The sequence below is a fragment of the Antechinus flavipes genome, chromosome 4 (assembly GCF_016432865.1).
Source record: "Antechinus flavipes isolate AdamAnt ecotype Samford, QLD, Australia chromosome 4, AdamAnt_v2, whole genome shotgun sequence".
Lineage (NCBI taxonomy): Eukaryota > Metazoa > Chordata > Mammalia > Dasyuromorphia > Dasyuridae > Antechinus > Antechinus flavipes.
The window spans coordinates 39,487,319-39,510,704 of NC_067401.1; the positions used below are offsets into that span (position 1 = coordinate 39,487,319).

At 42.9% G+C, this 23,386-nt stretch overlaps 1 protein-coding gene across 6 annotated transcripts; it reads right to left on the minus strand.

Annotated features, from left to right (window-relative positions):
• GABPB2 (GA binding protein transcription factor subunit beta 2) lies at window positions 1-23,375 on the minus strand. 6 transcript variants are annotated; one of them, XM_051992692.1, is made up of 9 exons: window positions 21,583-23,375; window positions 18,638-18,745; window positions 16,279-16,446; window positions 15,540-15,734; window positions 14,272-14,422; window positions 8,026-8,139; window positions 5,989-6,174; window positions 4,228-4,367; window positions 1-3,948 (listed from the first exon to the last, which is right to left on the minus strand). In XM_051992692.1, exons 2-9 carry the CDS (start codon window positions 18,743-18,745, stop codon window positions 3,616-3,618), a joined length of 1,395 nt encoding a protein of 464 aa, XP_051848652.1. In that variant the 5' UTR covers window positions 21,583-23,375; the 3' UTR covers window positions 1-3,615. The 6 variants fall into 6 exon arrangements, with proteins under 6 accessions (XP_051848652.1, XP_051848651.1, XP_051848656.1 ...); XM_051992691.1 differs by having other exon boundaries at window positions 18,638-18,777; XM_051992696.1 differs by lacking the exon at window positions 18,638-18,745.
• Between the last annotated feature and the right edge of the window lie 11 nt (window positions 23,376-23,386).

Here is a 23,386-nt window from a genome sequence, read left to right on the forward strand (position 1 = left end):
TGAGAGTAAAACTTTGGCGTTTTATTAAGAAATATCTCTCCTTTATTTTGAAAACAATTGTACAAAATTGTAAATATATATAATATATATCTGTATATGTATACATACAAACTCATCAAAATCAAACACTATTTCAATAACATCCTAAAAAGAAAAAGGAAAATATTTAGGTTTTCCTAAAAGTGTCTTGTATCTAAAGCTGTCAGACAACTTGACAAATCGAGGGCACTTGGAGAAATGGTTTCTGTGCTGAGCGGTTTGAGGGGGAGGCACACTGGGGAATGCAGGCTAGAAGGCTGGTAAAGAAGGCAAAGCCGGGGAGGGAGGTTCTGACAGCCTGGCTGCAGGGGGTGAGCTCCAGAACCAGGCCAGGGTGGAAGGGATGGGGAGAGGGGGTGCAGGGCAGAGACAGGAACTCCCACACATGGGATGGAAATGACCAAGTAATCATGTTCCCCCGGGTGGAAAAAGCTCATTGTGGTTAATGCGATGGGGTCAGAGGAGGGGACGAGGTGGAGATCTGGGGCCGCCATTTCCTGATGCTGACACGACTGTTTGCTGGGACACGGTGTGTCAGCAGCACCTTGGTCCCCTTCGGCCCTGGAAGGCTCAGAGCTCCCTGGCCGGCGGCCCCAGGCAGAATGTCAAGGGTGCATTCAGACAATTCATCAAATAAATAGGAACTGAGGGTGACAGAAAGCAGCATGGAGGGCATTCGGTCCTGCAGTTGGGCTCACCCGCACTCCTGCCTCTGGCCTCTCGGCCAGGCCTGCACAGCTAGGAAAAGGCCCGAGGGCCTCGTCCGGAGAGATTCCGCAGGCGCGTGGGGACGTCTGACCCTGACCGCTGGGGGAGGGGGCAGGGACTCCCACCGTGGCCAGGAGGACAGAGAGCAGCGGCTCCCTCTTTTCTGGCTCCTCTGCAGACCAGAGCTGAGGGTGGGTAGCAGTCGCAGCCAGGATCGCCCGGCCGGGCCCAGACAATCGGGGAGCTCCGGCTGCAAGGTCCGACACTCTCGAGAAGGCCTGCCCTGGACGCCTGCTCCCTGAGGGAAGCCAAGGCAAGACCAACCACTCTGTCCTCTCCCTCGCACCTTTACAATGATCTGAGGAGAAAAACACTCCTTTCGGTTCCCTTAAGGCTTTCACCCGGCATCATTTTCCGCAGAGCTGCAGCCCGAGGAACAGAGAAGTGGAAGACGGGGCTGCGTGTACACATGCGTGCGCGCGGCGTGTCCTATGCCCCCCACATGTAAACACAAGGCACCAGTGAAGCATTCGGGTCACATGATCTACTCCCTACACAGAGATTCCTATGAAGAATTCAGTTCTTTCAAAGCAGAATAAAGAAAACGAGTCATTTCATCCGTCCCAGATTCCCGGCGTTACTGAATTGGGAGGAAGTGTGATTTAAAGCTGTGATCAGAGGGGGGTGGGGAGGTGAGACCCCGTGTGCATCTGTATCCTAAAAGAGCCCTTGTAACTGAGAAGTCCCCACGGACAATGATGGAAAGGGACACAAATTCATGGCTCACCTTCCCTAAAGTTGAGAAGGAAGAATTCCCACTTGTTCCTTTTTGAGGAAAGAATAAGACAAATCACCCTTAGACGGTTCCTGACAATAACACTGACATTTCTGAGGCAGCTTTTATTTTAAGAGACAACCCCCAGGGTCCCAAATTTCCTTCTACTTAGTACGAAATCTCCAGGACCTGCATCTACCCTCTGTGACCATTCTGCCCTCTCGGACCCTCTAAAGCCAGACCAACCAATGAAGGATTGTGGCAACTACCTACCCCAGCAAATCCCAAAGAGACGCACAGAATTTGGGGGATCACTCTCATGTAACATCAGCCAACCTCTGGTACCATCCTGTTTGAGCCTTTGTCATACAACCAAAGACCAAGACCTCTCTAAGGGCAAGAAAACGGCGGTTCTTCTCCACCAAAGAGCTTCTGACACGTCCTTGGAACCACCCCCTCCACCCGAGGTTCCAGGGAAAGAAGAATAACTTGTATCTGAGGGCAGACCGAGGGGGCTCTGGGGCACGGGAGCAAATGCACTTGTCAGACAAAGAAGAGCATCTGCAGCGCCCAGAGGTCAGGGCCCTTTGGCCAAGAGCTTCTAGGGATTTAAAAAAAGGCGTTCAAAAAAAATAAAAATTAAAAAAAAAAAAAGGCATCCAAGTCACACATGAAGAGAGAACATAAAACAATCCCACCACACATCTCACTCAGGCTCCCCAAAGGGAAGCTGGGAATAGAAAAAACACCCCAAAGTAACCGAGAAGACAGCAGGAAGGTGTGAGGGGCCACAAAGGCTTGGGGGGGGCCAAATCAAATTGTTAAACTTGCTTTTGACTTGTTTTCAGAGCTAAGCCCAAACTGATTCTGAAACTCTGGAAAACTGCATCAACCTGCTTGGTTAATCAGGGTAAAAAGAGCCAAGTTAACTGTCCGGTTTCTTCTCCAAATTAAAAAATGCTTCCCCATGAGCATTCCATATGACAACCACCTTAAGGGGACCCCCAGTGCCGACATGGCTCCCCTCTCCCTGGTTTCTTCCCCTGCTTTGCAACAAAAGAAGAAAGGTTGGAGGAAGGGCCTTTCCCCGAAACACAACTCGGCCTGCCCTGGCGGCCTTCTTCATGCTCCTTTACAACCATTTTTTTTTCCATCTCCATCCTGGCACATATGGAGAATGAAGGAGACCCTCCTCAAGTGGCCCGGGGGCTTCTGTTCCTCTTGCAGCAGCCCCGAGTCAAGGCTGACAACTCTGACCCAGTGACAAGTTCACAGGCACCTGAGCCGCTCTCCTAAGTGCTTCCCGGAAGGCAGAGGCGAAGGGAGAAGTAACGGGCAGGCCCAGAAGGACCCATGGCGGTGAGATGCGCTCAGTTCGGCCTCAGTGGGAGGAAGAGGCATAGGTGGGTGGGAACGCCGAAGGTTGGGGTAGACAGGGACAGAGGCCAGACCTGAATCCACGGCCGTGAGGGACAGGGCTTTCCAGGCTCCGGTACCACTTCTGCCACTCTGGACAACTCCCCAAGTTAGGCTACCAAAGACTTGGTAAACAGGCCCCTCGGCTGTGACACAAAACAGCTCGAGTCTTGTCAGACAATTGCCAAAGAGTCGTCTTCAGTGTGGGCAAGATCAGGACAGCCGAGACCAACGAGCTCTTCTGAAGGCAGGTGCTCCCTCTTCTCCCTCCAAATTTCATCTAGCAGACAGGCACCTGTCCTGAGTTCAAGGCAAATTGCAAGTGACATGCTGGTCATATGACTAAGGAGCCTGGGTGTGCAAGAGGAACTATCATAACAAATATAAACTCTGGGGGTTTAAAAACAGGGATACATTTATAAAAGCAAACAAACTCCCTACACTTTTATGCTTGAAACAAATTATGAGAAATTTGGTCCCATTCTTTGGATACCAGAAGACATCCTCCCATAATTTATGTTTTAATTTTCCAGTTGCATGAAGAAATCTCTGGAGCCCACAGGGCTGTGTCCTATTGTGATTTTCTTTTTTAAAATCCTCATTATTTTTTAATATTCTCTCTCTCTTTTTTTTTTTAAGGAAAAAAGGAAGGGGGATGTAGGGTATAAGCCGGAATGTTAGGATGCAACGGTTTCCATGGCAACATCAGTGTGAGGTTCCACAGTCCCCACTGACCCCAGAGCTTCAGCCCCCCTCCCTTCCAGCTCTTCCTCCGTGACCACCAAGGCATCCACCTCGGCCACCTCCTCCACAAGCGTGATCTCGGTGCCGTCGGGCTGCTGCCGGGACATGGCCTCCAGCTTGAGACGATACTGCTCCGCCTCCTGCTCCTTCTTTAGCAGCTGGTGCCGGTATTCCTGGGCCCTGCGATTGGCCTCTTGGAGCTGCTGCTGCAGCAATTCTCTCTCTGTATCTTCCTGTAAAAGTCCGCTGGGGTCAGGCTCATCTCCCTGTGGGGAGAAAGAAGCTTGGTCCTCCATCCCCAGCGGCCCCGGGAGCCCTTTCTCCATCTCCCCCAGACTGGCTCCTCTTCTCAGCTCTTCCATCAGTCCTTCACCCCACCCTGATCTTTCAATCCTGTCCACCTAACATCCGTTATGGACGGCCCTTCTCTATTCCCGACAGGGCCTTACCATTGGCTGGGGTGACCCCTTCGCCCTCCATCTGGCTGCCAACATGGTCTCCCTAAAACCGCAGAAACACTCTGGCCCCTCAGCCAAGCCCCTTACCTCGCTGCCTTCCACGGGGTCGGTCACTTCTTCTGTCCTCGGTTTCTTGGCCACTGGCAGCTCCCCAGCTGCTCCTTCCTCTTCTGTGTCCTCTTCAATAATGGTCTCCTCTGCAACCTGACCAGCAGGTACAGTTAGAACTACAAACCAAGGGACATCAAGGGAAGGAAGTAAATACACAAAGAAAAAAATACAGATCTTGCTTTTTGTGGGTTTGAGGATTCTCCACCCAAACAAATCAACATTGAAAAATTTAATTTGATGCCTTTTATTATATACACTGTTTGGGGAATCTAGCTAGGACTGTGGAAACATTTTAAAGCTCTTAAGGGAGTAGTGATACATAGTCAAAATTACTAAAGCTTTAAAGACTGGAGCGGGGCATGCTGTGTGGTGAACAACAAGAATAAAGAATTGATTTTCCTTTCTGTATAGTATGGTGTAGGATTTTGGGAAATGGACTGGTATATTTACTAATAGGATTAACAGAGACAGAGTAAAATAGCAGGAGCAATCTAAAGAAGACCTAAAGTAACCACCTTGAGCCATTCACAACAGGATAAAACTTGATGAGATGGTACAGTTTATAACAAAAATACCATAGCCAATTTTCACTTATCTGGATCAGAAGTAAGCTGTGGCAAAGAGCATCTAAAACAAATTTTTTTGTTTTTTGACTTCTGGATTTCAGCTTCTGTCTAATTTATTTGTCTCGTTAATTTTAATTAAGTTGACTATAGCTAATTTGTATTCTTTGAGTATTCTTCAATTGACAGTACATATCTGAGCCTTCTCCCACTCCCACTCCCACTGGAGATCAACCTAGGAACTTAAAATCTGCTGGAGGCAATCTATAAAGGTACCATTCACAAAAGCAAATTTGATGGTATGGCAATGGCAACTTTTATCCCAATGCATTTTTCTGTTAAGAGTAAGCTAGTGATAGGGATAGGGCCTAGAACTGTGATTTCAATCTAATAGGAAACTCCCTCTCCTAATTCAGGTTGGCATTTTCTGCAGTTTGTCTGAGAGAAGTACAAAGAACACTGAAAGGCCCTGGGGTCCCACAGCCACAGATCTTTAGGGTGGGACTTGATCCTAGGGATTCCTGATTAAAGGCTAGTTCTCTAGCCACTCTACCAGGCTACACTATCAGGAATAAGCAAATAAACTTCATTCCAACACTAGCCTGTTCAAAAAATAGACAAAAGTCCTAATGAATCTAGCCTCTTGTCCCAATTAGCTTTCATCCATTCAACAAATTCAGGGTTCTCAAACACACCAACTAAACCCTGAAAAGCATCTGAAAACATAACTTGTATAGACAAGCTTGTCATCAATAATTTTCTAAACAGGCCTGAGAAGACCTGACCGTAAATGAAGTTTTTATTCCTTTTTACATTTCTGTTCCCATGAGACATAAATTCTTTTTTTTTCAATGAATGGGAGGAAGGGAAAAGTCTCACATAGCATCATGCAAACAAGAAAGCATGGGATTCTGAACAGAAGTTATAGTTTTGCTCGACACCTGAGTCATACTGGTAGAGAGAAAGGTGAGTATGCTGATTCTCTTCTCACCCCGAGACATTTTTAGAAAGAGTGAAGGAAGCTGAGACAGCCTGACTATATTTTTATGCCAATGTTTGCAGTATCATGCAACTTCAACCAGTCCATACTCATCCTAACTTTCTTTTTATATTCAAGAGAATTTAATTTCTGTTCTGTCTTCCAATGGATAACCTTTCGAATGAAGCAGCTCACCTTGCTGTCCATCTTGCATAGTCACAATGAATGGGTGGCCAATACCACCAGTGGGAATTGCAGTCTGGAGATTACCCAGGGCGGCTCCATCTGTCACTATGGTGATGACCCTTTGGCCTCCACTCCCTACCACTTGCTGGATCGCTGAATCAACAGAACTTGCCTCCATGATTTCTTCTGAATTGGCTAAAAATAAAAGATATAAATTTTTCTTTGATCTAGCACTTAAAAAAAATATATATATAGCTGAATGTCTTCTTGAAATAACATTCAAAAAATCAGATGAGGCCTGAAAATGCTGTTATAAATATGAACAAGTCACAAGATCCTGGTGCCAATAATGAGAAAATAACGCTGGCTCACGCAACAATAACAACAGAAAAGCAAATCTGAAAAGAGGCCCTTCTAAATGAAACTGACAAAATGCTCCCGCTGAAGGTTGGAAATAAAGTTATAAAGGACCACACGTCCAAAGGTTTGTCCTTTAACCTAAGGTGGTCTGATGACCAAGCTTTTCGCTTTCCTCGGTTGTTGTCACTTGTACACAGGACGCACTTCACAGAGAAAGGCTGCTCAATCAGGCACCTGTTACACAGGAGGAATTAAGTCGGGGACTAGGAACTTATGGGGGAAAAGTCCAGAATGCCATTCCCACCCTCAAGAGGCTTCCTGGGGTGTTCAGGGAGAACAGGAGACACATATGGCACAAGGCAGACTGAGAAGGGAGAGGTTCTTGGGGGGGAATCGGGGGTAGGTCCCAGCCTCTGACGGGTGAGAGAAGGAGGGACACGTTCCAGACCACCCTGGGGGGAGTGAAAGGGTGCCCAGAGCGAGGAGATAAGTCCCTGAAGCCCAGGGCGTGGCCTAGTTAGCAGTCCACAATGTCTGGATTAAATATACTTGAGTACTTCCATAGGAGAATCAGAAGCTGGCCCAAGCACAAGCCCTCCCTCCTCTGTAGTCCTGAGGATTAGCCAAGAGCCAGTTACACAGTCTTCATAAAGTCCTGGTCTGATCACGCCCCTTTCCTATTTGAGAACTACAGAAGAACCCAGCTCCGCAGCCCCTTGTAACCTTTCCTGCCCGGTGCCGGCCGTGAGCCGCCACGCTGGGCCAATAAGCGGCTGCCCCTGAGCCTCGCGGCCCACCTCCTGCCTCCCTGCAGGACTTCTGCAGCTCCACTCCGTCCCTCTCTCCCAGGCCCGGCTTCCTCGGAGGATTCAGCCCGAGGCCTTCCCTCCTGCTGCCAGTGCTCCCTCTCCTCAAACATCCCCGGGCAGAGACGTCTCTGCACGCACGCCACAGCCCCGGGGACAAGGGAAGCTTGCTGAAGGTAGGGACTGACATCTGGTCACCAAGCAGACCACCAGCAGAGCAGACTTAATGAAGTCTATGAATGGAGACATCATCACTATTCAAGTGTTAGTGCTGGAGAGAAATCAGAACTATTTTTATGTGCAAAATATAAGAGATTCCCTGGGGGCTGGGGGGACTCCTAAAATATTCCTGGATGACCTCTCACCCTCCAAACTGTCGCTCTCTTCTTATGGCCCAGGCTCAAAGGCTGGAAGGCTTTTGGGAAGTGCACTCCCTCACCTCCGTATAACCAGCAGAAGGAAAATCCCCAGACAAGCCGAGCACACACGCCAAGGCAGAGACAGGCAATGTTCCTATCTATTTTGATACAAGACATCTCAGCCAGCAATTCAGACTAAGAGCATCAGAGTCAAAACATGCCATACAATCTCTCTCAAGATCGTTTAATACAAATTAAAACACTTCATTCAATGTGAAGCCACTGGCGTCCCAGCTGACACACCAAGGTTGCAGAGACACAAAGAAATGAGTCACGTTCCCTGGGATTATTCAGCTGACTGATTACATCACTGAGCAACTTTTCTTTCTGATGTTCAACAAATTCACATTACCTTTTTTTGGAGCTGCCTCTAATTAAGCATAATTCTTTTTCTTTTCATGCAAATTAGATCTGAAAAAATAAAAAGGAACTAGTCACTAGTCCTGTGCTCCCTCACTTACCTGGGGTTCTATGGGAGTTGGAAAGGGGCGCCGACGCCTCCGCCAGAGCGGCCAGGGTGGCCAGCACGGAGGTGGTGGAATTGGAGAACTGTACTGGTGAAGGGTGGGAATCACCTACGGAGGAGGAAAAGGCAGAAGAGGTTGAGCAGAGCCAGGGTGCCTGAAGATGAACCTCCTTGCCAATCAATACTAACGTATATCAGGTTTCAGTAAATTCATTTAAAGTCAAAAAACAAATCTCTTCCCTAAAGAGTAAATTCACCAGCTGGGTACACGGGCGACTTCGAAGTGCCCTCTGGCTCTCTTCCCTCGTTGGTTCCTTCCTATCTGGGTGCTAGCATCCCGCATCCGCGGTTGACGGGTCAGGGCACCCCCCAGCTTCCAGGCTCTGGCAGCTGACAGTCTTCCTTTATCCCAAACTGCCCCAGGGTCCTACTGAGACCTCTCACTCATAGGCAGAACATATGAAAGAACATCGAATTAAGAAGCAGAAGTTTTAACTGAGTGTGCGTGTTACAAAATGGGTGATCCTGGGATCCTGGACAAGTCATTGAACTTATCCTTTTATTTATAAAATTCAAACTACCTCATCACAAAAAGTCCTCGTGACAATGAAAGAACATAAGGCTTTGGAAATGAAAGCAGTCATTATTAAACTATTATCACTGCTATTGTTGCTCTTGCCTTTATCGGCAGGACAGGTGAGCAGGAAGGGCTAGTCGGGGAAAACCTCAACCCAATTATAGGGAAAACCAGAATCTTCACACACAAAAATCTGGAAAGCTTTAAAGCTGGATCAACCTGTACACTGTAATACAGCCAAATATATACTTGTTGTTAACACCTGATTGTCTAGTCAAGTAGTTTACTGGCTTAGTGCTTTAACTGTAACATATGACTTCTATACAATTACTATTGAGACTATAACCTCCTGCAAGGCAGGCTTATGTATGCACATATGTCTTCCTATAATTAACTGCAGCCCTAGCCTCTCAGGCAAGGGATTTATGATCTATCACTCTTAAACTTAACACATTTCTGGAGGTGCATTTTTAAAATGACACTTAAGTATCCTTTCATAATAAAGAATTGTCTTAATTTTCTCATGTATGAGATTATTAAACTTTTTTTTTGTGTGTGGCAGAACATATAATAACCAGTGGGTTATCATGGCCTTCTACTGCAACTTCTGGCTAAAATATTGATCCTCTTCTGAAAATGATACAATTTTGGTTATTTTTTTTTTAAATTAAAAATTTTTATATAAACCATACCAAAGCAAATAAAAATTAACTGAGAAAAAAAATCTTGTGGCAAATTTTTCTAAAGAAAATCTTACTCTTACAAGAAAAAGAGATGTTAGGAAGGCTATGTATGGACAGTTTTCAAAGGAAGAAAGCCAAGCAATTAAAAACCAAAAGGAAAGATACTCCAAATCACTAATGATTACAGGCAGATACACTTATCAGACTAGTTAAGCTAACAAAAGAAGAAAATGAAAGTTGTTGGGGAGGCCTGCAGGACAGACAGCACACTAGTAACTGCTGGCAGATTTGTGAACCAATCTGAGATTATCCAGAATATAAGTGCAAACTATGTTTTAAAAATCACTAAACTGCATACATACTTTTTGATCCACCTATAACACTACAAGGCTTCTATCCTAAGAGATTAAAGAAAGCAGAAAAGTCTCACAGGAGCCCCAAACTGGAAAACAAAAGGATGTCCTCCTATAGACAATGACTAAACAAATTATAATGTGTGAATGGAAAAGCTTCTTTGTCAGAAGGAATGAAGACATTTACTGTTTCAGAGAAAACTGGGAAGATTTTTATGAAGTGCTCTATACAGAGCAAAGTGAGCAAAACTAAGGGCACAATTTAGATAATAAATTGCTAAAATATCTAAGTAAAATATCATAGAGAAAAACAACTTTGAAAGTCTTTAGTACTCTGATGAAGGCAATGCCAAATCACAAATCCTAAAGACTGAAGATGAAATAAGTCATTACCTCACACCAGAGAAGTGATGCAAAATAGTGCCCCAAAAGTTTTTAGAGTAGTTCTAAATTTTAATAGCTCAAAAATAATAAGCTATTAACTGTCTTAAGACTTCGGGGACACCCTACATTTGGGACATGGTCAATAAGTCAAAGGAAATATACAAAATGTTCCATATGTACAAAAATATTTATAGCAGTTTTTGTTGTTTTGGCAAAGAAATGGAAACTAAAGGAAAGCCCTTAAATTGGAGATGCCTGGAAAATGATAATATAAAAGCAGCTAGGTGGTACAACAGATAGATGATTGACTGGCTTTTGGAGTCAGAAGACCAGAGTTAAAATCTCACTTCAAAGCTTACAAAATGTAATACCTTTAGTTTCCTCATCTATAAAAAATAGTGATAACACTTACCCTAAAAGGTTGTTGTGAGGGCCAAAGGTAAATTAATGTGTGTAAAGTGCTCTTTAAACCTAAAGAGCTATCTAAATGTTGGCTACTTCTATCGTTATTATATGAATGTAATATAATATTACTGAGCCATAAGAATGATGAAAGGAATCAATGATGAAATTTTTGGACTGAGCCAACATGGGAATCTATTTGGCTGTGCCTATTTGTTACAAAGGTTTGGTTTTTCTTTTATCTTTTCCCAATGGAGTAAGGTGGGGTTAGGCGGAAGGAGAGGGAGGGGAGGGATAGGGCAGCAAAAAAGAAGGAAAAAGTAAAGTAGGTCATTCAAACCTAAAGCACACAGAAGAGAATAGAAGGCCAGAAAGAATGACAGACAAGCAAGACTGTTTTGAAAGTCACATGTTAAATTTATTAGATATTTTAAAAGAAAGTATCTTGTACATTAAAAAATTCAGTTTTGTGTATGATCCTCTTTTTCTGTTCTACTATGTGTCAGTCAACAAGTATTTAAGTGCTTATTATGTGCCCGTCACATAGATATATAAACATCCATTTTATCCAGTGTTCCTTAAGCTCAAAAATTTTTTTAAAAACAAAATTATTTTTAAAAAAATACATAATTGCTAGCATTTAACTACTGCTAAATTTAGATTTGAAAAGCCCTTTATAAATGGCATCTTGTTTGATCTTCACAATAACCCTGAGACATAGGTGCTGTTTCTATGCCCATTTCACAGCTGAAGAAGACAAGAGGTTAGGAAAACAGGCTTTCATGGCTAGTCAATGTCTGAGGCAATATCTGAACTCTGGTCTTCCTGAGCTCAAGTCCAGCGCTCTGTGCTCCAAAGAAAAGAACCTGCTCAGGAAGCCAGGGGGGCTGAAGTCCACAGGACTGCCTGACCTCCATCTTCTAAGGCACTTTCTTGGCTAGTGTGCCAGCAAACCCCACTGTAACACCTCTGCTGAAAAAGCCATAGAACTTTTATCTGTTAAGTTCCTTGTAAGGGTAGAATGCATGTGAATAATCAGTTTGGAGGAAGTAGTTCATCAGAAATCTGCTTTGCTAAGCTGTGTGACTGGAGTACTTAGTATGAGCCTTTGGCTCAGACAATCATTCACTCAAATTTCTTTCAATACAGAAATGAATTAATAAGAAAACTTCAATGTAATTATCTAAATGGTCTTCACACAGACAGATATTTTCTGAAATTGAGGCTTCTTCCCATATACACATACCATGATCTCTGATATTAAAAACCAATTATAACTAACAAATACACTAAAAAGGGAAGTGACATCTCAGACCTCTCCCAGAAGCATTTGGGATGTGGTAGTAGATTTTTCTCCTCAACAGTATCCTTTCCTTGCTCCTAGAGGGCATAACCCAACATTAAAAAATATCATAAAATGTGCTGGGGAACAGAATTACTTTGTTTATAACTTGAAACAGATGATCAAAGGCCACAGGCCAGGATTAATTGGAGGCTTGGGATAAAGGAAACTAACTGTCACCAGCTAGCCAATCTCAATGTTAGTGATAATTAGAGCAGATCCTAACGTAATTACTGTAAATCCAAAGGCAACAAGCTGCTTCCATCTTAAGTCTCATGGAGTTAAGTGTTAGCTTGATGAAATACTATGCCTTAACAGGCAACAGGGTTTTCAGCTACCTTCTATTATCTACATTTATGGATGGCAACAGAAGCAAGGAAAAGTCAAAATATGAGGGTATCCAAAAATCACTGATATCTAGTTCTAGAATATATTAAGTCAAAGAGAAGCAAATTTGTCTGTTGTCAATTTTAAAAATTGTACTTTTCCATGATGTGACTGGTGCTTGAGGGAGACATCTTGGAGGATACTAGGCAGTACAAGAACTAAAGTTTAGAATTTTTAAACTACTGCAAGTACTTTACATATGGATAACTGAAAGCTCTGTATTTGCAAGGTTAGGATTTGAACCCTGTAATCTCAAAACACTAAAATGATATAGTATAAACTCAACAGTTTCTTGGAAAAAAGAACACCTTGAAGTAATAGACACTGAGAAATTAAAATGTCAAAGAGGAAAAGAAAACACTTTGGCTGAATTTCTCTATTTCTTTTCTCTCCTCCTTTCCTATATGTATTAAATATCCGGAAGATCAGCAAGCTATAAAGAGGTGCTGGCAAACCACTTCATAAGTAACAGACTACTTTAAGGACATCAGTTATGGATTGGCCTGAGAACCTCACATTTGCTACAACAAATAGCCATGAGGAGTGGAGTATTTGCCCAAAATATCACAAGCAACGTGATTCTGGCTGATGAGAATGAAGACCACAACTCTGCAGGCCAAGTCGGTTCAGCATTGGAAACATATCCACTCCTCAAATGCTGAAACAGAACTTAATTTAAAGAATATTCAAAGTCATGTCCTTGAGTGTGGCCTATGAGCAGTGTTTTTGTATCTGTACACCATTAAAAACAATTGTTTTTTAAATTATCTATCTGAAGCAAAAAGGTGGCTCAGGGCTCATAAAAAGGAAGAGCAATATTGTCCCCTAGTGGTTATACCAGAGAAAACATTAAGAGGCAATTAAACCATAAAGAGAGAACAATTTTTTTTTTTTAAATAGCAATCCTGTATTCTTTTTCTAATATTTAGAAAACCATACCAGAATTATGAATCTTCTCTTTAACTTTGAGTTAAAAATTTTAAAAAGTGAAATATCAAGTCATGAAGTTAATGGAACCCAAACAAGAAGCTTCAAATTCCTCTATTTTAATACAAATATTTATAAAACAAACAAATAAAAAACCTGATAAATAAACTTGCTAAAGCAGATTTGCTAACACTACAGACTTCCTTCCTTTCTTTATTTTTTTGGCAAGGGAATTGGGTTAAGGGTTGCAAAAGTATTAAGTGTTAAGTGTCTGAAGTCAAATTTGAACACTCTGCACTGTGTTGTCTGGTTGCCCCTTCTAACTTCATTTCTAAGCAGTTTGCAAGAACATACTCTTAATTTCTTCAGATAAAAAACTCATGTGTAAATATTTTGGCAATTTTAGGGTTACAACTGAATTTAAAATTTTTAATTAACTTCTCTTTTCCTATAATTGCTATACTTCCAGAACATGCATATTCAATTATTTTTCTTGATAGAAACTGACAAATACTTCATTTTCATTTGGGAGATTAACATGGAGTTTTGTATTAAAGGCAGCTTATCAGTAGCAAGCTTCATCTTCAATCAGAAAAAGTGCCCAGATATATTCACAGAATCATGTATTTAGAATTAGAAGTAACCATAAAGATCAAATAGTCTGATTTTAAATAAGGAAACTGAGATCCAGAGAGATTAAGTAAATTTTCTAGAGTCATGAAGGGAGTAAGTGACTCAGGCTGATTTGAATGCAGATCTTGACACCCTTTATTCTCCCCCCCCACTCCCCCACCCCCCAACAGAAATAAGAGTAGAAGCACAAAATACAACTTATTAAGAAGTCTCTTATTACTATTTATCCTATTTACAGAGAGGATGAAGTTGAAAATAACTTAAAACACCTACTATGGGCCAGGCCTTGTGCTAAGCACTTGACAATATTCTCTCATCTGATCCTCACAACAACCCTGTGAGGTAGGTCAAAATTGTTCCCATTTTACAAAGGAGGAAACTGAGCCAAGCAGGTGAGGTGACCTGGCCAAGGTCATACAGGAGCTGGGGAATCCAGGCTCAGCTCGCTGTGCATTGTGGTGCCACCTTGTGCTTCTCTAGCATAAAGGAAAACCTGCTAGCACCCTACGGACTCTGGGTATGGAAATCAGGGCCCTTCGGGATGGCCCGTTACCTGTGCTGGTCTTGGTGCTGGCTGAAGAAACGAGGCTGGCGAGGTTGACCACTTCTCCCGACGTGAAGATGAAGGGCGCAGCCATCGTCACCGCACCGGTCACCGGGCTGGCTCTCCCGGGGTTGGCATTCACCTGGCTCTGCATTGCCTCCTGCCACACAAGGCACGACTTCAAAGTCAGAATGCTTATTATAGCCTTAGTTACACAGTTACTCAGCAGCTCCCTTGACAACGTTCCACCATCCAGAACCAGTTCCAGCACAAAATGTCCCAGGGAGTTCACTGCTCAAATTAGGGCTGCTGGGATTTTTTCTCAGACAAAAGACATCAAGTTACTTTCCAGGGCTGTTTATGTTTTAGGAAAACAAAGTGCTATCGCATTAAAAAACCCAGAGATAGGCAAACCATTTCGCTTTTTTGTTCCTTACCTTCCCTAATAGAAGGCTAGACTGATTAATTCCCACCTATCTCATCTGGCCCCCAATATACACGAATGGAAAGCTAATCTGCCTCCATATTGTCAGAGTTTGGAACATGGTGCTGAAGAAATGCACAAGAATGCACCAGCCCAGCTAATGACTCTCACATTTGGAACATGACCTTTTGAAGCCTAGTTCCCATACAGCTGAAGCAAAGATGGCCTCCTTTCAAATTCTGTATCATCAGAAGCAGTTTTCCACAAACATGCTCAGGACTAAAAAAAAATCTGTTATATAAAGAAGTTTAAAAAGGGAACTGAGAGTTGAACAGGGCAACAAGTCTGTAGGGAACTACTTAGGGAAAAACAGACAAAAAAAGAATAAAATGTTGCATCTATTTCTCATGTACAATCAATTCAATTACCTACACATGGACTATTTACAAATACATTTTAAGTTTTAGCCTTCCTTATGATCACAAGTATGATTATGAGACAGCCTCCCTTACCAACTAATAGACATTCAGAAAACATGGAATGACATTTAAAGATTTATCTCAGCCAAAAATAACTGGACAGGTAAACTCTTGGAAGAAAATGACACAACAGATTATAAATAAAAATTAATTTTTTTACTGCCCACACCATTATTCCCTTTGAAAAATAAAAACTGAATTGATTACAGAGCATGGTACACAGACCCTCCCTCCACTGTTTTTAAAATATATTTTTTAAAAGTATTACTTTGAAAGGCTTTGGGAAATTCCATTTTGAATCCATTTTTATAATAAATTTCAATTTGCTTGACTCGTATCTAGGGAAATGAGAGTTAGATGCAGTAGCCACATACCTGGAGAATGATAAGAATTTCTGGGTTGTTCTTCTCCAGAGCTATGTCAAAGGCAGATTTATCAAATTTGCTAAAGGCATGGACATCAGCTCCATACTTGATCAGCAATTCTACCACATCACGATGATGGTGTTCTGTGGCCCAGTGCAAAGCAGTCATTTTCAACATGTCCTTGGCATTCACATCTGCACCATTCTGCCACAAAAAATAAACTTCCACTAAGATGACAGATATAGGGCAGTAAGTATGAATTCCCATCGCAAAATTTGAAGGATTACTGGAAAATTATACATATTCTAATTTGGATCCTGCTTAAATACTATAGAAAGAAAACATCTCCAAATTCTCCTCATAATGGTAATAAATATGCTACATAAACTGGGACAACTTTTTTCAAAAGGAGAGTATTAAGGAACTGTAACAGAAAAGGGAGCACTATTTCTCAGTAAAACAAACAAAAAAACCCATATTTGTCTCACTGTATACAAAATGAAATGCAAGTACTTGAAAAACAACCAGGGACTGTTCATTCTTCTATGTTTTAAGAGTGACAGGAGCCTGACTCTTCCCAACCATTCCTAACCTTGAGAAAGATCAATTCTTTTGTCCCAAGAGCTTGGTTTTCCACCTAATTCACTCCTGCCCATTCAGTGCTCTCGAAGCCTCAGCAGGCCTGTCTACAAGCTACGTTAACAGTTCTTATTGGAATAGGACTCAATCCAACCATGTCTTGCTTTACCCGGACAAGAAGTTCCACGATGTGTGCATGTCCATCTGCTGCAGCCATGTGCAAAGGAGTTCTGTCTACCTTAGTCCTGGCATCCCTGCTAACCCCTGCTCTCAGGAGTACTTCTGCCGTGGAATAATGACCATACTGGGCTGCGAGGTGGAGAGGTGATGTTCCAAGCTGTGGAGAAATAATGCCCATTGAAGCTGGGTACATCCTGGACTTGACATTAGGGAGGCCATATAAAGACAGGAATTGTGATCCCAGAGAACTAGGTCCTACTGAAACCAATAACCTGGAGAAGTCAACAGCAAAGACTTGGAAATGCCTTTTGTCACTTTCAGCAAACCTGAACTGACATGATGACAGCTGATTACCCAAGTTTGTGGGTGAAACCGTAAAACTAGTTAGCCCTTTTCTGCAGAAATAAAGAATTATAGGTATGGACATTGCAAATACTTTCAGACCTGACAGATGTATTAAATTTGAACTGTTGTTTTTTTCCTCCCTTTTATTACTTGTTAATATCTTTCTTGGGAAAGAATATATTCAAAAATAAAGGTGGCTATAACAAAAGAGGTTGGTCATTTAAAATGAATAAATAAATTTTAAAAACTGAATCATCACGTAGAATTAAAACAGGAAAAGTTTCCTAGATGTACTGACCCCATGCAGGATTGGAAAGCTGACGAGGAATAGGAATTGGTTAAAGAAACATAGGAGAGAAATAGGAATTAGCAAGTCATATGTCAAAGTCCTATTGCAGACCAAGATGCTGGGATTCTACAAATGCATCTTAACAAAAATCACTTTGTTTAAAGCAGTAGATCTGTAGATGCAACACAAAATAAGGTTACAGAACTGGAAGCAAGGGCTGGAATGCATGATAGAATGGTGTTGGTGAGGACCTGTCAATGGCAAAAAACAATGATTTCTCATCCATGACTTGATTTACCAATACTTGAATTATCAATACTCTGCTCCAAAATCTGAACAACGGCTGTTCCTCTAAGTCTAATGCTCTTTATTTTAAGCTCCTTTTGCTCACTCTTAGTGTTTCACATTTTCATTTTCCTTGTGATATGCACAACTGGACTTAATTCACATTGCTCTTTTCCAGATCTATTTACAGAAGCATTCATTTTGAAGGCTCTCTTTTTGTTCTTCCTCTCTCAAGGAAGAGCAGCTGGTCCTGAGGGCATGAAATAATCTCCACAGAACAAGAGGAAGCTCCTTCACCCAAGCAGTTAAAAACCGGGGAAAGTCTTAGGAACCTCCAAGAATTAACATAATAACCTGGATCTCTTGCTGGCTTTTAAGTCTCTGGAAATGACATCTTTCTCTTTAATTGTTAAAAGACTGACAAAGGAAACTGAAAAAGGCTAGAAAATTCTTGTCAATCAGAACACAATGGCGAAAAAGGAAATCAAAACATTTACTGCTTTAAAAATTTATTCTCATTGTTCTGATTCTGTTGAATTTCAGGTAATTCCAGATGCTTCCAACCCAAATATTGTTTTCAGTGGTTTTGGTGCTTTGTGTCTGACTCTTCATGACCCATTTGGGGTTTTCTTGGAAAAACTACTAGAGTGATTTACCATTTTCTTCTCCTGCTTATTTGACTGAAGAAACTAAGGCAAACTAAATGACTTGCCCAGGTCACATTTTTCCATCATGCCACCTCACTGCCCTGCTAATATACTCAAATACACCCAGAACACACACTCAAAAACGTTCCCAAACATACAAATCTCAACTATCACCAATATAGCAATAAGATCCAATCTGGAAAAGTGGAGCACAAAATGGCACACTAATCATGTCTTCGGGTATAACAAAAAGCACAAAACCTGGAGAGTGAGAAATAAAGCACAAAAAAAGGTCTCCCAGAAAGAAGAGTCCAGTGAAATCTTGCTTCATCCTCTCCAGTCAGAGATCATCATTAACATCTTTGGGCTACATTTTCTCTCTGTACCCCCACGGGTAGTCTCAGGAGTCAGCAATTCTCTAGAACAATACTCCACAGTCGTGTCCTGTTTTGATTCATGGTGAAGGACTAATGGACAGAGCAGGCAGGAGATAAAAGATAGCAGATTTTGGCTGAACATAAGGTAAAGCGTCCTAATAACTAATGATGTCCAAAAATAGAATGAAGATTCTTGGTGGGTAGTGAGTTCTCCAATCACTAGAGGTCTTAAAAAATAGGCTAGAAGAAATCCAGCTCAAATCAGGAATGCTGTAGATTAAGGGGTAGATTCAAAAACTGCTGAGATCTCATGCTAAGATTCTTTACTTCCCTTGATGGTAAACACAAGACTTGATGGTCTCTGCTTCAGGTAGCTTAGAAATATGCTCTCTCCCCTAAACTTACCCAATCCGTAGTAAAAGGGGCGCCATTGGCCATCAAAGTCCTCACTTCATCATCTTGTCCTTTTCTTGCTGCTTCTAGCAACCTCTTCCCCAGGTCCACCAAAGACATCTTTAGGCATAAGAACAAGTATTTTCAGGAAGCTGTAACCCCCAAAACAATAATGTTAATGAATATGCTTTCCTCAGATTCTGGGCTGACCTATTAGCAGTTCACCTTCTGGTTTCTTATCTCATCTGATGTCTTAGTGATTCACATATTCATTTTCCTTGTGAGATGCATAACTGAGCTTAATTCACATTGCTCTTTTCCAGATCTATTTACAGAAGCTAGGAAATGCATACATCCTAACCTAAATCCACTTTCAGACCTAAAATAAAAATGTTCTGGCAAATAATAAAGCATTACAATGAAATGACCCCAAGTTCATTTTTCTTGTTCTGCTTGTCAGTCAATGAAGCAGCATGCAACTGCTGTAAATGAACTCTATGCCAAATGTCATTTCCAGAGACTCAAGATAAATATTGTGCATATCGTATAGGGTGTCCCAAAAATCTTAGTGTAGTTTTAGATTTTCATAGCTTAAAACTGCCCTCTTTTGGGATACTGTATGGTATATGATTTCCAGAGGAAATGGAGAAGGTTTGGCTGAGTAAAAAACCTCTTATAAACCACTGCTTGATGAAATTGAGGAATTCATGTTACAAACCAGTATTTTATAAACAGTGGCAGGACTTGGGGTCAACGTGTAGCACAACCAAATAGTCTACACAGGGTTTCTAAATCAAATCAGTTTAACACGAGTCCCTGTCCTCAAGCTAATTCCAGGCCACAGGGCCCCACAAGAAGAGAGCAAAGTCAAATAATTCTTACTGGCTGTATCCTAGGCCAAATGTTCTAACATTCTATGACTCAATTTCTCCATTTACATAAGATTACCATGATCTCTATCTTCCAAGAATATTTCAATTCTCAGAAGGAAATTAAAATAGCTTAAATTTCCATCATGCTTGAGGGTTAAAAAAAAAAAAAAAAATACAACCTTTCTTTAGAACAATCTTCTTAAAGTAGACTTTTTATAGACCAGAAACATATGGCTGAGAGAGGCTAATTGGCACTGCCATAAGCAAATTGATCAACTAACGAGAGGAAGATACAGTACTCTAACCCAAGTTGGCCAGACTTCAAATTTCGTACTTTCCCTGCTCTGCCACGTTGTCTCCCTAAAGGTTTTTGACTTTATATATCAAATGGCACAAAAGAGATTTTGCTTAGTGCTTCTGCTTACTAGTTTAAAATTTAAAACTAGTTTTTTCTAGCTTACCAGTCAAGAACTCTGCTAATGCTGGCTTCCTGCAGAAGGGCATTTTCAAGAAAACCTATTTATAAGATGAAAATTTTACACATCTTGATCACTCCTACAATAAATGCTCCCAGAACAACAAGGAATGAATGAGCTAAATAATAAAGTGCAGAAATACCAGTGTGAAAATTAACTCTTTATCAGTACATGTGATGATATTGAATTTCCTTAAAACAACCAAAAAGATTTCAATTTTCTAGGGAAACAATTACAGAAAGTAAACATAAATTACTTCAAAAATGTAGGCAGGCCAGCCCTGAAAAGCTAGATTCCAGTTGATATCAGAATCGCAACTCTTTTTCACATTTTTTTGTTTTGTTTTTTAACTCCAGGTTTCGGTGGAACTGAGTTTTCATCATCTGTGCTGTCTATGTTTAACCACTCAATTTTATCAAGTATCTTTAATCTCATTTTGAGGCCATCATCTGCTATAGGAAAGGAAAAAGTGGTTGGGATGACATCACTAAATAGAAACTGGGGTTAACATTACTTCTGGAAAAGGCCAAAGATGGTTTTATTTTCTAACATCTCAGAAGACAGAAATGAAGTAAGGATCACAAATGACGTATTATATCATATATTACTATAAAAGGATATTAGGGCAGCAGTTAGATAAGCATGATATAAGTCTTTTTTTTTTTTTTTTTTTTCCCCTAATGAAGTCCATGAGTGAGAAAAGAGAAAGGATTATTGGGGCTGGGGCAGCAGTTAAGATTCTTTCAATATTGTACATATATGCAAATATATATGATCCCCTTACACATTTAAAGTGTATATTCTTACAGCAGCAAATATTCTTAAGCTTCCCTGAAGCCCCCCATTCCATTCTCTGAACCCCAAGGAAGAAAGTAAATTGCACTGAAGATGCCAGCACTTGGGGAGTGCACAGGGCCCCAACTTTCCCGAAGCTCCGCACGCCAACGCCGGTAGCAGCCGCAGCCACGGGCAGCAGGCTCGCCCGCGCGCTCTCTCTGCACAGCACCGGAGTGAGATTACAGCCCCCAGTCTCTGCACGGGAACCCCAAAGCTTCCCAGAAAGACTGCAGCTCCATCCCCAGCCCTCCGCAGGTCTAAAAGAAGGGGGAAATGAAGAATAAAGGAGTCGGCGCCGGGAGATAGCACGAGGATTTATTTGCACCGAGGACTAGGCGGCGGCTGCACCACGTGCACGCTTCAAGGGCGCCCGGGGAAGGAGGCCCTGGCGGGGAAGCATCGCCGGGCAGAGGCGGCCAAAGCCCCCGCGACCCCCACGTTCGCCACTTCCCGGCGGGCCCGCTGGAGAAATGGGGGGCTGAGCCAGGTTCGGGGGCCGAGGCCTCTGATCGTGGGGCGCACACGTGGGGTCCCCTAGCGGCCTCGCCGGCGCCCCCCGTGGCCGTGCCTGGGCACCGGCGCCGGTGCTCCCCGCCCTCTCCCAGACCCCTCCCCTTCCTCCCGACTCCATCCCCTTCCTCCGGGCCCCTCCAGGGGCTACCCCCGCCGCTCCAGCTCCCGGGGCCGCGAGGGGAAAGGCGGGAGGGGGCGCGCGGGGACTGACGGACCCCCCCGCCCAGCCTCTCTTTCCACCCCCTCCCGGGGGACTCACCGCTGCGTTAGGGGTGCCGCTGACCCTGCTACCTCCGCTTCCGCCAGTTTGGTCCCTTTTTTTCCCCTGAGTAGGACGCCCGGTCGGCACTAGCCACTTTTTTCGGCTTTTTCATAAGTGCATATTGGGTGGGTGGGGGGGCCTTTAACCCCCCCTCGTGGAGAAATGGAGGTGACAAAATGGCGGACCCGGAAGTAGTGGGGCCGCAGAAGATCAACTCCGGCGGAGGAATGCGCTGTGGAAATCGATCAAAGATAGCCCTGTCCCCGCTAAAGAAAGGGTGGTAGAGCCTTGGGGGGGCTAATTCTCCGAGTTCTGAGGCTCTCTGAAGGCTCTAAACCTCCCCTGGGGTCTGTGTAGAAGGGATTATTTTAGCGCCGCGGAATGTTACGTGTTTTTACGTACTACAAAGTCCCGGCAAAGGGAGGAGCAAGGGCTTTTTTTTTTTTTTTTCTGTTTTGGCGCCAAGAACTGGAAGAAACCGTGAGGAAAAATTCCTCCCGGGCTGCGGTCGCCTAGTGGGTGTTTCTGCCCCGGGCCTCCAACAGAACCGCGGTTCTCCAGACATCTCAGCCTCGGGACGGGGCGGGGTGTGGACCGAAAGGTCGCTCTTGATGCTAGGGTCACGCTGTCGCGAACGTGGCCCTTGGAGGTCTTTCCTTCTCCTTCCACTTCGAGCACGCCAGAGCGTGACAGCGGCCCCTCTGTGGAAATGGTGCGTTTTTCTAAAAAGAGACATTAGTGTGAGACGATAAGCCTTTATGATTCCCTTACTGTGTGCCAGACACTGTGTTCCACGCTGGGAAACTTAATTTTCCATCTTGCTGCTTCCATTCTAATGGGGGATGGGAGAAACCGACACATAAAGAGGAACTGAAGAAGGGGGAGGGGAGAAGCGGCCGGGAAAGAGAGAAGAATTAAGGGACTGACCCAGGACAGACTCGGTAAATCCTAGCATCATCAAGTTTATTTATCCGCCCGTTAATTTTTTTCTTTCTCAAGATCCGTTTCCTGAAAAGTAACTTCAATCTTCTTAAAAGTCCGATTAAATGATTCCAAGAGGCATATTGTTGATTTTATCCAACCTCCTTGAATGAGGCCCTAATATTAATGAAAATATTTCAGGGATTATAGATGAGGCAATTTATGTGTTCCCACTCCCTTTTTTGAATGCCCAGGGTGGAGGGATCTTTGAGTATTGAAGATTTTACATTTTTCCATTTGCAAGTGATTTCTTTGAGTTCTTATAGCATCCTTGTACCTTTAAGTAATTTCATAAATTGTGATTCTAATGTTAGCTCGAGTTTACTTAACATCTTGCTCTAACCAAATTATATAGACAGGGTCGGCGATCTTCAACCCCTTTCCTTTCTCTTAAGTACCCCAGTAGGCCCTCAAATCCCTTGATATTAGCAACTACTAAATGGTAATTCCACCTCTAAATGAGGTAATAATGAGGTGCCAAGTCAGACACGTGGAACAAAAGGGGACTGCTAGGAGCTGGAGGCAACCGTCTCTCCAAAGCTTTGGACTCGTCTTGTTCCCTTATCTGCACCACACTAGATGATCTCTAACATCTACAATTAGAAGCCTTTGCCCCTAAGCCTTTCACTTGTTAGGGAAAGTACTGGGTTTCAGAGCAAACTCAGGGAAGAAGAGAGGCTCGTAAAATTGGAAAAAACCAAATGACTTCTCTGAACTCGGAAACTTCATCGTTTCCCTCATATTTGGACCACCACCTTTCTGCATAAGGCGTTCATTTCTTTGCACCCCTCCCCCCCAAGAAATGACTAAATGATTAAAG

Coding starts and splice junctions, on each gene's coding strand:
- GABPB2 (XM_051992692.1), bottom strand. CDS start 18,745: ATGTCTTTGGTGGACCTGGGGAAGAGGTTGCTAGAAGCAGCAAGAAAA. Junction 4,368..5,988: donor TATGCAAGATGGACAGCAAG/GTGAGCTGCTTC, acceptor CTTGGTTTGTAG/TTCTAACTGTACCTGCTGGT. Junction 3,949..4,227: donor ACCCCGTGGAAGGCAGCGAG/GTAAGGGGCTTG, acceptor TTCTCCCCACAG/GGAGATGAGCCTGACCCCAG.